Source organism: Gekko japonicus, unplaced genomic scaffold (genome assembly GCF_001447785.1).
Source record: "Gekko japonicus isolate JY-2015 unplaced genomic scaffold, Gekko_japonicus_V1.1 scaffold1259, whole genome shotgun sequence".
NCBI classification, from domain to species: Eukaryota; Metazoa; Chordata; class Lepidosauria; order Squamata; family Gekkonidae; genus Gekko; species Gekko japonicus.
Window position 1 is genome coordinate 208,859 of NW_015175396.1, and position 17,092 is coordinate 225,950.

Below are 17,092 nucleotides of genomic sequence, written 5' to 3' on the forward strand. Positions count from 1 at the left end.
CAGCTAATGAAAATAATAAAATGGAACAATAAAAGCAGCACAGAATGCTTAAGTCTGCCTAGCAGCATAATGATGTAAGCACAAATCAGCATGAACTGAGCAGTGAAAATATTTTTTTAAAAATACGTTAACGAGGAACTATTAACAATATGCCTAGGGCAGCACGAGAATTTATGATGGCCTTTTTAACAAAAGCATTGCTTGCAGTGTGGTATAATGACTGGAGTCTTGGACTAGGATCTGGGAGACCCAGGTTCGAATCCCCACCCTGCCATGGAAGTTCACTGGGTGACCTTGGGCCAGTCACACTCTCTCAGTCTAACCTACCTCACAGGTTGGTTGTTGTGAGCATAAAACGTATGCCCCCCCAAGCTGTTTGGAGGAAGATCAGGTGGAAAATGTTAGAAATAAATAAATGCCAGCTCCCCCCCCCCCCCCAACAGTCTAGGACAGCAGTGCAATTAGTTGGGTAAAATGATTGATTTTAAATGTGCTTCCAATCTATTGGGCAGAAGACCTTTTAAAATCCTTATTTTTTTGTGCATGTATTTGCAAATAACCACAGGAGTGATCTTGCAACTGTGGGTTAGTTCCCTCACTTGACTAGCAGGAGGCAGATGTGTTCCAAAGCATTTTTAGGACCAAGCAAGGGGCCACCCCTTCACCAAGAAACCCAAAATAGCACTCTCCATTTGCAGAGAAATTGGATTGTTTTAGAACAGATGCTTCAGTTGGCCTGAAGACAGTTTTTATGCAGCATTATTGCCTCCTCCCCCTGCCCCTTATCAGCTGTTTACAGCTGATAATGGCTTATGTCTCTAGGGAAGCCAAGAGGTAAAACATTCCATGCCTCCCTCAGAGAGGTTGTCATGCCTGATTATCACAGGGTGGTTCAAGTATTTTCCTCAGAGGAGACCTTTACAACTTGACAGTGCCATCTTCCTTTCCACTCCTGCTTTCATCCACCACCACCTTGACTCAGCCGGTTGCCTTTGCTGTTGAGGGATAGGCTCAAGGGTTCCTGGTTTTGCAGAGTAATCTTAATCCTGCCCCACATTTCTCCACCTTTTGTGAATATGAGGCAGGTGTGACTGGCCCAGTAGCAGTCCAAGTTGCAGGGGCTAGAGAAGGGGGGGGGGGGGGAGGGAACCAACCACACAGGAAGAATGCCTTCCTACTCAGAAGGCTCCTTTACAAAGGAGATTCAGAACCAGAGAGGCGCTTCAGCCCCAGTTGTTTATGAGGAGGGGCTATAGTTCAGTGGTGGAGCATCTGCTTGGATTGCAGGAAGGTTCCTGGTTCAATTCCCAAGCTTTTCCACTTTAAAAAAAAAAGAAGATCAGATAGTTGTTCATGAGAAAGACCCTCTGTCTAAGGCCCTTGGAGAGCTGCTACCAGCCTGAGTAGACATCACTGACCTCGATGGACCACCAATCAGATTCAGTGTAAAGCAGTTTCATATGTTCATATCTGTATCTAGGGGTAGGACATCAAAAAGGGGTAAGAAGTCCTCCACAGCTGCTTCCCCTTTGAGATCCACTCAGAAAGCTCCACCCTACAAGAAAAGTAAAATTCCAGCATAAGGAAAATACCCTGTGCCCTAAAGGGGAGAGGGGACTATCCGGTCCTGTCATCCCAGGTGGATGAGTCTGCTGAGCAGCAGTCTGCCATTAATACAGAAGAAAAGGTGATGGATGTGTTCATTGAGGTCATGGATCTGAAACACACTGTAAGCTACCTCCTGGAAAGGGTACACATTTCCCAGTATCTTCTCCTAAGTATGGGGGAGGGTACTCTTCTCCCTCTTGATTTTACACCTGAAAAGCTGATCTGATCAGAATAGGAAGCCCCAGGCTTTGTCTTTTGCCAAAGGAAAAACAAAGGGAAGCTCCACTCATCCCAAGGCTGGCGTGGCATGTGCATCGCTCCCTAAGAAGATGGCTGTGCCTGTGGAGGGAAAAGTCCTCCCAGAAGATTACATATGAGAGAACTGAGGCTTTTAAATGCTTGTCAGAGGCTTCAGCAAAAGCCCTAAAAGCCTCTGTAGCTAATTTATATTTTGCAAGGTAATGCCAATGTGGCTGCATTAACCGAAGTCTGATCCACTGCGAGATAAAAAGCTTTCCTCTCAATCTAAACTCTTTTTTTCTTTCTTTTTTTTGGGGGGTAGCACTTTATATAGCTGATGCAAGTTCACATTTCTCTGAGCTAATGGCAAGAGGATGCATGTGCGCAGATGATGTATGTGAGCAAGGCGACAGCGGGAATTTTATGGCTCAGAGAAGTGATTTGGGGAAGTCCAAAGACAAACCTTTGGTAGAGCTGGGTGGAAAGAACAAGTTCGCCACACAAAGCGTGCATACTGCAGAGCTCACTTTCTTTTTCACCAGCCCAGTGGCACGATGGTGTGCCTCTGGGGAACCCGTTATTAAGATGCTGTTGCCAATGGCATGTGAGCAACCTTAAGAATGAGCTTTAGATGTAGATCAGTTGGATCCCAGAGCTCTGGATAGAAGCAGTTGCTGAATTGTAACCTTGGAGTGGGCTTTGGTCTGGTTGCAGGGTAGGTGATCTACGTGCTCAGGCTTTGTGGTTGCCAGGAAGGTGTTCATCCTCCCCTCAGCACTGACATGGTGTGCTGGGAAAAATGGTTAGGTCAAAGACATTCTGTAGAAAAGTGCAGGGAAAGATTGATACAGTAATCAATAAAGCCCGGTGCACGAGCCACATATGGCCCTTTATCAAGAGAGCTGTGAATCTAGTGGAATCCTTGCAAAAGAGTCAAAACTAATGGTACTTCACTCACTATGCAGGCTTCCTGATTGCTTTGAAACACACTGAGTTTTTACTGATTCCTTTAAAACATCTGTCTTTTATTGATTGTCTCTTGCTGTAATCATTTGGGGAGCTGTCCTCTTTGTGGGACTTCAGAGAGCCTCTCAGTCAAGAGGAAGGGTGTTTTCATCCTGTTGGAAACGGAATGTTTCATGCTGTGGCTGACATGAGCACAATCTCTTGTGCTGAAGGTCTATTCAAAAGAAGAGCAGTTTTAGATAACCTCTGTTTCCCTCATCACCGTGAGAGGAACTGCATGCTCTGAATGAAGCTGCCGCACCAGGAAGTGTTTTTTTTTTAAAAAACTAAGTTTTGGCATGTTAGCGTAACTAGTGTCATTATTGCGTTGCATCATTGACAGTTCAGGTATGCACTAAATATCAGTAGTTCTATTTCATCGTGCTGATAAGTTCTTTTTCATGTTCTATTTCATCGTGCTGATAAGTTCTTTTTCTTTTTCTTTCTCTTAACAAAAGGGAACGCGTTGAAAACACAAGCCATCCTGGGGAGATGCAAGTGACGATTCAAAATCTCATGCCTGAGACAGTCTATATTTTCAGAGTGGTAGCTCAGAACAAACATGGGCCTGGAGAGAGCTCGGTACCCCTGAAGGTGGCAACACAACCCGAGGGTGAGCATTGAACCACTGCCCCGCTTGGCAGATGATAAACAGATACCTGTTAGTGTTCCTTCTCATAGGCTGTGTATGACCCTAGCTGTAAAAGGTAAACGTAAAGGTTCCCTTGCTCGAAAGCGAGTCGAATCCGACTCTAGGGTTGTGGTGCTCATCTCCGTTTCAAAGCCGAAGAGCCAGCGCTGTCCGAAGACGTTTCCGTGGTCATGTGGCCGGCATGACTAAACACCAAGGCGCGTACGGAACGCTGTTACCTTCCCACCGAAGTGGTACCTATTTATCTACTTGCAATTTCTTGCTTTCGAACTGCTAGGTTGGCAGGAGCTGGAACTAGAGACAGGAGCTCACTACGTCATGCGGCAACCCAGGTCTCGAACTGCTGAACTACCGACCTTCCGCAGCCTGCAGTGAAGCATCTTAACCACTTGAGCCACCGCAGCTCCTGACCCTAGCTGTACATTAGGCTAATCTTTGGCTGAGCAAAGGAAGTGCTTTGTCGAGGGCTGCTGCCTGTGAACCTCACTTGCAGACTTCTTTGTAGACGTCTCTGTGACATCTGTTAGACCACTGTTGGAAATAGGATGCTGGGATAGAGTGCCCATTACGGCATGGTTCCTCAACGTAGTGCCTTGGGAGCACCATGGCACCTGTGGACACCTTTCCTGGGGCTTGCCAAGTGTTTTGAGAAAGTGGATTGGAGGTCTGACCGTGCAGGTTTTGTAGAAGAATCACTTCAGCAGCAGCTGCCACCATAGGACGAGCATCGTTTTTAAAACGGGCCTTCTGAAAGCATTCTTAGCCCTGAAAGTTTGGTTGTTCTTGACCTGCCGCTTTGAGCGCCATCTTTACAAGCATCTTTTTTTCAGGCTTAGTAGGGTAATCTTTGCTTTTTTGTGTGAAGTAAAGGTTCCTTTTTCCCTTGCATATTGTTGTTGCCAGTTTCAACCTTGAAACTGCCAAATTAATGGCTGGATCCAGCTTTTCAGGCTCATTAGCATGATTAAACTCTGACTGGAGCCTGTGGAGAAGTGGGCTTGAGCTTTCTTCAACAGATAGGTTGTAGGGTATGTTTTCTCCAAAACTGTTGCTAAAGTCAATGACTGGGTTTGAAGATTACTCTTTCTGCTATAAAGAATAAGTAGAATAAGAAGACTCACTGATCCCAAAACTAAAGTAGACACTTGGGGAGATTTTTTAAAAAAAGTGTTTTCTTTTTTTATTTAAATACCCAAGGTTGCTTCATGTAGAGAATATTGTGTTGCACATTTTGAACTCGTATCTCGCTGTATGGTTTGTTCATTTTAGGCATGGAGTCAATTTTGCCTTATAAGGCATTAGATTAGATTAATAGCTTGCTTTTGAGAAGAGTTTTCCATTAGGATTTTAAATATTTTTTCTTGGTACATATTTATTGTTACACGAACACATGTAACTTCATTGCTTAACTTCCAAAAAGACACAATCAAGGAAACATTAAACATGCTATGTTTTTTCAGAAGTTGAGTAAATTAACATGTGTTTGTTCGGGAGAGCTTCCTGACTAAAGTGGGTGGGAGGTTGGTTGTTGTTTTTTTGCCAGTGAGTTCTGTTTCCTTGCCTCTGTTACTGTGGGGAGTTATGGGTGCTGTTATCTCACATGGTTTGCCACAGATGAAAGGCAAGTCCTGAAACTTTCCTTGTGGAATTTGTCTGGAAGAACTGAAGGGAGCCTTCTCTTCAAATGCCTGCTAAACTGTGTAGTTGGATCTTGGGCCTTGCACTCTGTAGGTCTAAGACATGAGTTTGTTATTTCAGGTGGAGTTGAGGGTTTTCCCTTTTGCAGCATTTATATCTTTCTTTCTTTATTTATTTATTTATTTAGCCTTCTCTTCAAATGCCTGCTAAACTGTGTAGTTGGATCTTGGGCCTTGCACTCTGTAGGTCTAAGACATGAGTTTGTTATTTCAGGTGGAGTTGAGGGTTTTCCCTTTTGCAGCATTTATATCTTTCTTTCTTTATTTATTTATTTATTTATTTATTTATTTAACTTTTACTCCGCCCTCCCCGCTGAAGCAGGCTCAGGGCGGCTCACATAAAACCAATAAAACAATATACATTTCAATATAAAATCCATAATAAACGATTTAAAATAGTTGATATAGCGATGGCAGTGTGATATACTAAAGTGCATTTAAGAACACATTCAGTGGTGCTACTACTCTAGGTAACTTCTAACTCTAGGTCGACACAGGGCATGGCTGATAAGCTCCGTTTTCACGGCCCTGCGGAACTGTGGCTGTGATCACACTGGCAGCTTGACATGATATGGTGCTGCCTCTAATTGAACCAGGTTAAAGTGTAGTGGGATATATCAGCCACACAGCATACCCTGCTGTGGGTTACCCACGGAATGAATGAATGAATTTTATTGTTACAGCGCTTAGCCAGCAATATAAAACCATAAAAGTAAATTACAATGGCCAAATGGTAAAACTTCCAGAATACAACAGGGTAATAAGAGACACACTATACAATCATTTTGATCGCTAAAACCAAACTTAAGAATACGCTGCAATAAAACACAGTAAAAGAGAATAAAATAAGATGATAGAGGTAACAGTAGAAGTAAGAATCAAGCAGTCCTAACCCAAGTGACAACCAGAACACTGATGAGCTTTTACAACCAAGGAGCAAAATTTCGCAATCTGATGGAGCGCTGTATGTTCAAAGTTTAAAAACAAGTTCTCCATCTTATCCTGATCAGAAGTGCCTGCCAAAAAAGGACCAATACATTTTGTACGAGCCTCTTCAAATAATGGGCACCTCAGGAACACATGTTCCTGGGATTCGATCTCCCCCGACGCACACGTACATAGCCTCTCCATTCGGGGAAGTTTTTTGAATTTACCCTCAAGAACTGCAGTAGGTAAGGCGGAGCATCTAGCCAAAGTATATGCCCTCCTGAGTTTACGGGACTCCAGAACGGCTAAATATGGGGCCTGCGCTACGATGTATTTATTACTAATTGGCGCTATAAAGGTAGGAGTCGCCTGTAGATCCAATTGGCATTCGGTGTCCTTGATCCTCTGCCTAATTGCTAACTTAGCTCGGTTGCCACCCAACTCCAAAAGCGCTTGGGGGAGAATACCCCAAGAGCGAAATTTTCCGATTAACAGAAATCAGCCATTTGGATTTAAAGGCATCAGTCAGAATCAGGGGCACTAGTCCACAAGGATTCAAATTTATCTTCAACCAATAGAAGATGAAGTATAAGGTAATCATGGCTTCAACCTTCAGCATGCCAGTCTCTAGCCGTACCATTGCATTGGATACGCATCTAGGAACTTGGAGCACTGCTCTCAAAAATTTCGATTGGACTAGCTCTAAGGGGGCATAGCTAGAGGAAGGCGCTCCAAGCAGCGTCCCATAGAGCATCTGGGCAAGTGTTTTAGCCTTAAAAAGTTTTAAAGCTGCTGGTACAAAGTAGCCCCCTTGGGATCTGAAAAACTTAAGTATACCATGAGAGGATTTTTCACCCGAGCATGCTGCTGCCTGGCTGTGGGCAGTCTTAGCTCCAGAGGCTTTGCTGATCCACACCTGATAGCGAAAGCTAGCTACCTGTTCGAGGTTCTGGCCGTTTACACTCCACTTTCTTAATTTGGGTCTCCTGCCAAAAGCCATCACCTTCGTCTTTGCATAGTTAATATCCAGCTCCTGTTCTCTGCAATAACTAGCGAATTTCTTAAGAGCCCTTCTCAAACCAATTGGGGTTCTAGAAAGAATAACAGCATCATCGGCATATAAAAGTATAGTAATAGAGCGCTGGGCTAGTTTAGGAGGATGAAAATCTACATCATTTAGATATCCAGCAACATCGTTGAGGTAAAAGTTAAAAAGAGCAGGAGCTAGCATACACCCTTGCCTAACTCCCTTTAGGGTGGAAATTTTGTCTGTCAAATGCCCCAACCTGGTATATCTAACCCTCAAAGATGTTTGTTCATGGAGGGCACGAATGAGAGCTAAAAGTCTCCTGTCTATTGTGGAGACTTCACGTTTGCTCCATAATATAGGTCTAGAAATGGAGTCGAAGGCCGCTTTAAGATCAATAAAGGCGGCATAAAGAGACAAAGGGCCCTTGCCAGAGTATTTTTCAATAAGATGCCTAAGAAGAAGGCAGTGATCCATTGTCGACCTACCCTGCCTAAACCCAGCTTGCTCCTGAATCATTATATCCTCTTGCTCCAGCCAGAGTGTAAATTTTTCTAGAAGATGTTTGGCATATAGTTGCTAATGACACTTAGTAAGCTAATAGGCCTGTAATTTGCAGGATCTTTTTGATTACCTTTTTTATAAAAAGGAACAACCACCGCCTCCCCCCGGTCACTTGGAACCCTCCCTGTCATATCGATGTAGGTAAATAGGTGCGCTAAGAAAGGTGCCCACCAATTTATATTTTCCTTCAAAAATTCAGGAGGGATTCCATCGAGGCCAGGGGCCTTTCCTCTTTTAAGTTGGCCTATCAGTGCTGAGATCTCTTCTGGGGAAACTAAGGGCCAACTAGGCAGATCACTGAAAACTGTGGACATAGAGGAGGGGGTAGGATTATCATGATACAAATTCTGAAAATGAAGAATCCAAGTTTCAGGTGGAATGTAGGATTCCCTTGTTAGGATGCTATTTCCCTTTTGATTGGAGACCATCCTCCAAAACAAAGCGGAGTTCTTTTCCTTGGCGGCTTGAATTAGAGCCCTCCATGCTTCCCTAGCAGGTTACCCACGGAGACATCCCATGGTAAAGCATCCACATTATTGTGGTGCCTCAGCCACGGAGGGAACTGCAAACCCCACCCCCAAATCCAAAAACCATGTGTGTGCATAGTGCGCATGCGCACATAGGCAATTCTTTTAAAAAAACCCACCTGCGTGGCGGCAGAACGGATCTGCAGGTTCACACTGCCAAATCCGTTCTGCGCGCGCTCCCTTGTGTTCAGACATCCGGCCATGTGCAATAAATGCACAGGGAAACAAAAACACCACTTCGGAGGTGGTGGCTTTTTAACCCGGCTCCAAGTCGTCCTCTGACGGGGTGACACCTGACAGATGTGGCTGTGTGATTGTGCCTATTTAATCTGTATGTAAAATGTGCCTATATTGGGCCAAACTGCCAGTCTGAACACAGCCTGTGACAGGTCCCGCAGGGCCCTAATCTCGCCAGGGAGTTTATTCCAATAGGTTGGAGCCGCCAAAGAGAACGTCCTCGTCGATGTCAGCCTGGCGTCCTTCGGCCCTTCTTCTGTTTTTGTTGCATTCTCCTAGTGTGATGTGTTTCAAACCCTTTGATCCACGCTAGCAATGGAAAGATCTGGATAAACTTACGAGACATCTTGATTTTTTTTCCAGTTCAGCTTCCTGGCCCGGCCCCCAATATTCGAGCATATGCAAACTCGCCCACTTCAGTCACGATCAGTTGGGCTACACCCTTATCTGGCAATGGTGAAATCCAGAATTACAAATTGTACTACATGGAGAAGGAGACGGACAGTGAACAGGTTTGGTGGACAATTTCTTCTTGATAGTTTACGGTGGCAATTGAACTGTAGGCTCTCAGTACCACCATGCTAAAATTGCAGCTTTTGTCATATCCTTTCTGTGACTCTATGCAGTCATTAAGCAAGGTCTTAGAACATACCATTGTCCTGACAGCTAAAGAGATGCTCTTTTATTGTCTGGCAACAGATGAGTTTATTGGCATTGCTTGTCTTGCTCCATTCTCAGAAGTGTCACATTTTGAACTGAAGCAGTAGTCAAGGCCAGCTGAGAGAAACCAAGGGAGCTCTCATATGCCTTTATGAGACAGCAAGCTTTCATTGATTTCACTGATGCCTGAACATTTAACAGTTTTCTTTAGTGTTTTTAGTTGACTAGATAGACTAGATAACAGCAGTGACCCTAATAACCCAGTAGGAACCGTAATAAAGAATTCCTAGAAGAAGGGGGGAAATGGCTCTAAAGCAGCAGAGGCCAGTACAAGACCCACTGAAACAAGAGGGATATTCTGCAGGAGAAGAAAAATTATCATTCATTGAGACTTCACGCTACATGATAACTGAGGAGATTTGTTAGAAAGACATTACAAAAGAGTAGATGTTTATGCTGGCAACAATATAGAACATGCCCATTCCCAAGAGATTCCTTCAGTTCGAGAACGAGACGCTAAAGGATCTGGCAACTTTTCACAGATGCTTATAAAGAGTAAGAAGAAAGTTTAGGATGCTGTAGACCAAGAGAAACTCACTACTACTGAGGAAGTGGCAAAATGAGAAGGAAATGGGGCCTGGTCAGAGCCTCTCCTCACCTCTCTCCCTCTTTCTGGCCTATAGAGCCACACAAGCCACAGTTGTGGCCCTTGACTTCTAGCCTGAGTTTAATATTCCCGAGCACCTTTCTGAGAGCCCCTTTGAGATCCAGACAATACCTCTAACTGGTGTGGGTGTGTTTGCGCCTGCATGCTGATGTTTCATCCCAAAAAACGCATAGAGGAATAAGAGCAACAGCATTAGGAGAACGCATCCCAGTTGTTGTAAAGACTGCAATGTTTGCCCCTTTTCAAATACAGGACATTGACGTCGGAGGCCTTTCCCACACAATAAATGGTTTGAAGAAATATACAGAGTATAACTTCCGAGTGGTGGCCTACAATAAACACGGCCCTGGAGTTTCTACGCAAGATGTCGTCATTCGAACTCTGTCTGACGGTGAGCATCTTTGTAATGGCAGTCCATTGTCACTTTTCAGTTAAATAGAGTTTTTGTTTGCAAACTCGATTTCAGTATATGTATCTGCAAGTTCATATATCTTCGTATATCTCCCAGCGTGGATGAAAAATCTGCAAACTGGGGCTTCATATAGTTTCTACAAAAAGAGCATCAGAAAAATCCTAGAAGTTTGAAAGATCCATTTTCACTAAGCCCTGTTTTTTTTTAAATTTACAAAAAGTGTTTGTCTATATATTATACTAATACACTGAAAGTTAAGTGTTCCTTAGCCAAACAAAAGTTTTAAGGTAGTGTTTGCTCTACTAGCATGGGTTATTGTATTAAAGCACATTACATTATAACTATTCGATTACAAAAGTGAAGTGACAATATTAACTATAGTCTGAAAAAACACAGGATGAATCAGCGCGTGGTGAACTCGATTTTAAAAGCTGCTGCCAAAGACAATCTTGAAACACGTTCATCCTTTTATTCATTTGTCTTTTAAAAGTTGTGGATTTAATACGATCCGTATTCTCCTCTGGTTAACTGGTGTTTGGGGTGGGTATTCATGTCTGTGGCCATATGTATTCATGTCTGTGGCCACATCTCAAGCAGTGCTAGGAAGTAACATCTTTAAAAAGCAGCAGTGTGTCAACCTAGGAACCTGAACCCTGCCCCCCCTCCCTCAAATGACCATGTGTGTGCAGGTTTCAGTATTTTCTTCCAACAGTATTTTCTTCCAGCTTTTGATAGTGGATGAGCCAGGCTGAAGGAAAGTGCTGCAAACAACAGAGCACAGTGGGGTAAAGCGGCGGCAAGGTTTAGCTCCCTTCTTTCATGTACTTTATTTTTACGTTCCTTCTTTTAAAAACAGTCGGCCTTTCCACCCCCTGCTTTAGATGTGATAAGGCGGGCTTGCAGATAAAAACACATGGGTCTTCCCATAATGCCTTATTGGCTCTTAACTGTTGTTTCTCATGTTACTAAATAGAGCTGGGGTTAAAATAATATATTTCGATTGGATGGTTTTTGGTTAGAAAAGAAGGTTGTGTATATTGTGTTTTGTAAATGACTGTCCTGAGTTAAATACCGTTGACACGTATACGAGCAGATATACAGTGTACAAGTCTGCTTTAAGGGCTGATTCAGACGAGAGTGAATTATCCCTGTGCCTAGATCCCCGCGGAAGCATAATGTGTAAATCTGTATAAAAATAGTGGGATTGGTTCCCTACTAACGCATGAACTCTGGCTGCCTCCTTGTGTACGCATAGATCATCTGACGAGGCCCTGCTTAAAGTGCCCCATCTTCTGATGCAAGGTGGGTGGTTCCGAGGAACAGGCCTTTCTCAGTAGTTGCTCCCTCCCTAGAGAGGCCTGCCGAGCTCACTCCTTGTTGAGTTTCAGGAGGACTGTGGAGACTTACTTTGTCAGACAGGCTTTTTTTTGCTGTGTGTTTGGTGTGCTGCTTGAATTTCTATAGATACATTGTGCTTATGCTTTTTATGGTTGGATCCATTATATTGTTTTGTACTGTTGTGAGCTGCTTGGAAAGCTTTGGCTAGAAATGGTTTCGAAATTATTAAATGGCACTTGCAGGATTATAGCACACTCGTGTGCGTTGCATGTTTGTAGCACCTTCACACAGTCTTTCCTTAGAGTCCCTTGCATCCTGCTGCAGAAAGTAGTAGCCAAATCGCTTCCCCTTCATTTGCGCTTCTTTAGATTGCTATGGCAAAATATGAGTTCTAGCCAAGTAGCACAGCCTCTTTGTGTGTTTCTTATCATATGCCAGGCACGCTAGTGTGCTGAAAGGGAAATGCTAGTGGGCCACAAGAAGTGAATTGATGAAATAATAAATGGAGCCTGAGATAGCCCCAACATATGGATGAGGTTGTGCGATTCTCTGTTCTGGCCTTGCCTCATTAAGTCGAGCCCCCACTGGGGCCAAGTAATTCTGTGTCATCTTTGCATCTGTGGTGACTGGATCCAATTACTCTTGATACAAAGACTCAGGAGAATGACCTGCCCTCTAACGGGGCTGTCTGTGCAATATCTGCGTGAGTCACTTCACTGGGTATGCCTCTGGACTGGAAGAAGGCAACTCTAGAATGGTAACTCATACAGAAACACAGATGAACTCTTCTGAGAACAGGTAGTTCTTTTTTTTTACTCTGTAAAAGTAAATGTTTCAAATATATGGATGAACCTCGTTTTTTGAAAGAGAGCCTCTGAAAGCTTCTAGAGGTAGCTTTCATGTCATATCAAAAATCCATTGTTCTTTTTAAGTTTTTCCTGAAAAAAGGATGCATTCAGACATCACAATAAACTACAGTTTATCGCTCAGACTCTGGTTATTCTTCCAAATATACATTTGTACATTTGCAGAACTGTACAACAAATAAAGGTATCTTTATTCAGATGTCATGACAAACCTAAGTATAAACTATAGTTTTAGTTTACAAGCCAGGTACAAACCATGGTTTAGAATTCCAGTTTATCACCACTACTAACCATAGATTAAGGCTCTGGTTTATTGTGCCACTTGAATACAGTCTGTGTCTTTATTGTTACATTTATATCCCACCCTTCTTTCCAAGTTGCTCATAGAGTTCCCAGATAGCTTCCTTATCAGGAAGGAATCAGGGCCATATCTGCTTAGTTTGGTTACATCATTGGAGTTATGTGCCTTCAGTCCACTTTGGGGGCCTGTTTTCTCTGAAGTATATTCTTAAATTTTAGTTTGTGTTTTTGCTTATACTTTATGAAGAGTCCCCTTTAGATATTTAGTGCTTACCGTGAATCATATTTGTATTTATACTTCTATTATTTTAAGCCACCCTTCTGAATTGGTTTTGAATAACTTTCTTTACTGTTTCTAGTTCCCAGTGCTGCACCTCAGAATCTGTCACTGGAAGTACAAAACTCCAGGGTAAGATGCTTTATTTTATTTTATTTTATTTTTTTGTTATTGACATGGATCATGGGCAGAAAGAACCCAGCTTCTAAATCTGTTTCCAAGCTTACTCTCCCCATGTGGCAACTTCCATAGTATCCATATCAGATTGGATATTGACTTTATCACCCTAAACTGAGAGGGTTTGAATGGCAGACATCTGTTAAAGGTGTGTGTGTGTGGGGGGGGGATTTGGGGTTTGCTATTTTGTTTCTATTTTAACTGAAAGTGTGTGTATTATTGTGAGCTGCCTTGAACCACAAATACAGGCAGGATATAAATGTTTTAATGAGCAAGTTTGAATGCTTCTCTAAACGTTGAGCCTGTGAAGTGCATGGCATTTTATTTTTAAATATTTATCAGCTAGTTCCTTCAGGTGTGTACATTTTTGTCATCTCTTGGACACATTTCAAGTTAGCATGTTTGAAACTGAAGCAGATGTTCATTCTAGCCAATCGCTTCTGGGTTAAGGTGTTCTCTGCTTCAGGAACACCAAAGACAGGCAGGGCAAAATTGCATAAGGTAGAGAAAAATTAATGACTAAGGAAGAGAGAATTTAGATTTGATATGTACTAGTGCTTTCAAATTTTCCACGGCCACTTACTTGCTTTCTAAGATGGGTTGATACGAAAATCAAATCAGACTATTTTGGACAATGGGTTTAAATTTCAGAGCTGTTTCCCATTAAGTTATGTTAGAGCCATGATGCTCAATGGCTCAGGAGCCACATGTGGCTCTCTGAAATCACCTGTGGCTTACCTGTGACTCTTCTGAGCACCGTTCCCCAAGGTAGCACTTGTCTCAGGCTTCAGGTAAATGGAGAAGGCCCTTGACCAGTGGGGCTTGTGCTTTGCAGTTGGTTCTCATCACGAGAACCAGAAGAACAAATAAGCTGCAAGCTTCTCTGAGGAGCGAACATTGTGCTAGGGATGGAAGTAAACATGGCTGTTTTTGGTTGATGGTGATTTGCAGAGCAAGTACTGCTGCATGAGGGGTATTGATGTACACATGTTACATAAAATGTTCCTTGAATCAGTGCTGTTGAGGTTGTTGAAACAACCCAAACTAGGGAAGTTTCACATGAAGGATGTGATTTGTAATGTCTCCTAATTCCCATAGAGCATAATGATGCATTGGCAGCCCCCTCCTGTGGGGACACACAATGGGCAAATCACTGGCTATAAGATTCGCTACCGAAAAGTAACTCGCAAAAGTGATGTGACTGAAAGCATTGTCGGGACCCAACTTTCCCAGCTAATTGAAGGTGAGTGGGCCAGAATTCTCTTTGCTAAAAAAGCAAGAAACTGGCTACAGGTTCAGGGCTCCTTAGCCTGGGAGAGACTGTTTGATGTTGGTTTGCCACAGCTGGCTCAGTCAGTATTGTGAGGGGATGAATGAAGCAGGAGAGATGAGTGGAAAGGTACGGGAAGCCCTGCTCCTTGCCATTTATTATCTGTTGCTTCATTTGTTTCATTTGTATTCAACAGCTTTGTTATTTAACTTTCTGTGTCACTGCTTTTAATTATTGTTATGCTGTTTACACTTATTTGACTTTTTATTGCTTTGCTGCTTCTACTATGCCTTGTGGAGCTGGATTAATTTTTGGCTCTCATGGAGGCTCTAGACTAATAGGATGGGGCGATTTCAGAATCCATCCTGAGCTCCCCTTAACTGGCCATGCTCAGACATGGCAAATATGGGACTGTCCCTATACCTGAGAGAGGACATAGATAGACTCTACCAAGCAGGATTCTGCTTTTCTGGCAAAGGCGCTTAATCTGAAGCCATTATCATAGTCCAGATCACTGTCAGTTGAAGGCTTGCTTGGTGTGCCCTCCCCTGCCCTTGTAAGAGGTGTAGAAATCGCTAAGGTTGTCCACCTGCAGAGACTTGTGGATCCTGTTGGATTCCAGAATTGTTTTGGTGTGCCTACGGAGAGCCTTAGCAGCTACTGGGTCAGATCCAACCATCCAACTTTTCTCCAGCCAAATGAGGGAGCCTTCTTCTAATTTAAGTTTCTCTCCCTCCAACGGAAGAACCACTTAATTTGGAGAAAGGCTTCAAACTTGAACCAAAAGAAAAGGTGGGATATAAATCTTTTAATAAATACATGCCTTTTGCTCAGTGGACTGGTAGGATAGGGGTAGGATCCACCCCATTTGCTGGTTGAGAGACTTAGGTGTAATGACGGCTACATGCAAGCATGCCAGCAGAATGTAAAGGGAGGCTTCCCGGGACCGTTACAGATCCGGAAAACGGTATGGGGAAGCAGGAGGCTGAAGGAGCCCACGCAGACCACAGTCCCGATCAGAATCAGGCCCTGTGCACCTGTGAAGCACAGAAATTCTGGCGGATGAGTAATGCAGAGTCCTTGTGGGGGCCACAAGGATGTTGTATTGGGCGCATCAGCCCTCAGTTGTTGACTGTTAGGTGCCTCCAATGAAGGGCATAAATCTTCCAGTTAATTAAGTAAATATAAAAGGTTGCAGGAAAATGTCCACTTTGTTTTTACTGGCAAAGAATAAAATGTACTTCATTTCTTACAGTTGGTGAACAATTTTAATAATAATAATAATAATAATATTTATTGCATTAGCAAAAAAGCCATAGCAACTGTACAGGATAAAATAAAATAAATTAAAAAGACAACAACACACACACACTTAAAAGGTCGACAGAACAATTTTAAAATAATGAAGGAAGCAGGTGGAGTTGCATTTCCCACCACACACCTGTTCCTTTTCATTAAATGTTGGCATGAATTCATGGGGGGGATGCTGGCCATTTTTAAAATTGTGGTATCTTTTGACTAAGCGCTCTGGTATAAGAAATGTTAATAATCTGAAGAGCAAATTTTTATTGGCTGTGGACAACTCTCATGCTCTTTGGCCACTGGCCTGCAGGGAAAAGTCATTGTGTGTCACCACCTTGTAGCATCAGTCTGACAAATAATAATTTGTGTCAATTGCATCTGCTGGAATCTTGCTACCAGCCTGGCAGTCTGCTGCTGGTAGCCTCTGGTTATGCTCAAGAGGCCAAAGGTCAAAATGTAAAGCTCTTAGCTAAGCTGGATCTGTGTCAGGTGAGCCTCAGACTATATTACAGCCATATATGCTGTTCACTTAGCTACTCAATTGGTTTCCTGTTTGCAAGCTATTACGGTCAGCTGTTGGAACTGTTGATGTTTAAATTGGGAGCACTGGCTTTGCAGTTGCTGTGGGAAACTGTATTTTAATACTGTGCATTCTTACATCAGGTCTTGAACGTGGCACAGAATACAGCTTCCGGGTTGCTGCCTTAACAGTCAATGGTACCGGACCGTCTACTGACTGGGTCTCAGCAGAAACCTTTGAAAGCGACCTTGATGGTATGCACTTAAGCTGTGGATGAGTGTTTGAGAACATGTTTTGTCAATGTAAAGACCTCAAAATGCAGATCTAAGAAGGAAAAATATGAGAAGCAGGGCCGCTGCAGCAGTGCCAGACCCTCCCTGTCCTCTCACTTTATGCAGTCCAGATATTGTGCCACTAAGCCATAATTGAATTAGCACCACTTCAGCTGTGTGTGTGTGTATTAAGTGCGGTCAAGTCGCTTCTGACCCATGACAACCCTGTGAATTAATGACCTCCAAAACATCCTATCATTAACAGCCTTGCTCGGGTCTTGCAAACCGAGGGTCGTGGCTTCCTGGATTGAGTCAATCTATCTCAAGCTGGGTCTTCTTTTCCCGACGCCTTCAACTTTTCCTAGTGTTATTGCCTTTTCTGACGACTCTTGTCTTCTCATAATGTAACTGAAGTATGATAGCCTAGCCTCAGTTTAGTACTAAATGTGAGCTGATTTCAAAATAATGTGGTACTTTGAATTTAATATTTTCATTCCAGTTGAACGATTTAAAGAGCTTTTTCCTCCTGTTTATAGAATCTCGTGTT

At 43.1% G+C, this 17,092-nt stretch overlaps 1 protein-coding gene across 1 annotated transcript in view; it reads left to right on the forward strand.

Moving 5' to 3' along the window:
* The window catches only part of NEO1 (neogenin 1), a 125,172-nt gene that overhangs the window by 57,943 nt on the left and 50,137 nt on the right, over positions 1-17,092 (forward strand). Inside the window, exons 9-15 of the mRNA XM_015425677.1 lie at positions 3,312-3,466; positions 8,848-8,996; positions 10,064-10,202; positions 13,087-13,136; positions 14,280-14,424; positions 16,417-16,527; positions 17,082-17,089. Of these exons, the coding sequence (XP_015281163.1) occupies positions 3,312-3,466; positions 8,848-8,996; positions 10,064-10,202; positions 13,087-13,136; positions 14,280-14,424; positions 16,417-16,527; positions 17,082-17,089 (757 nt within the window). The remainder of the gene's footprint in view (positions 1-3,311; positions 3,467-8,847; positions 8,997-10,063; positions 10,203-13,086; positions 13,137-14,279; positions 14,425-16,416; positions 16,528-17,081; positions 17,090-17,092) is intronic.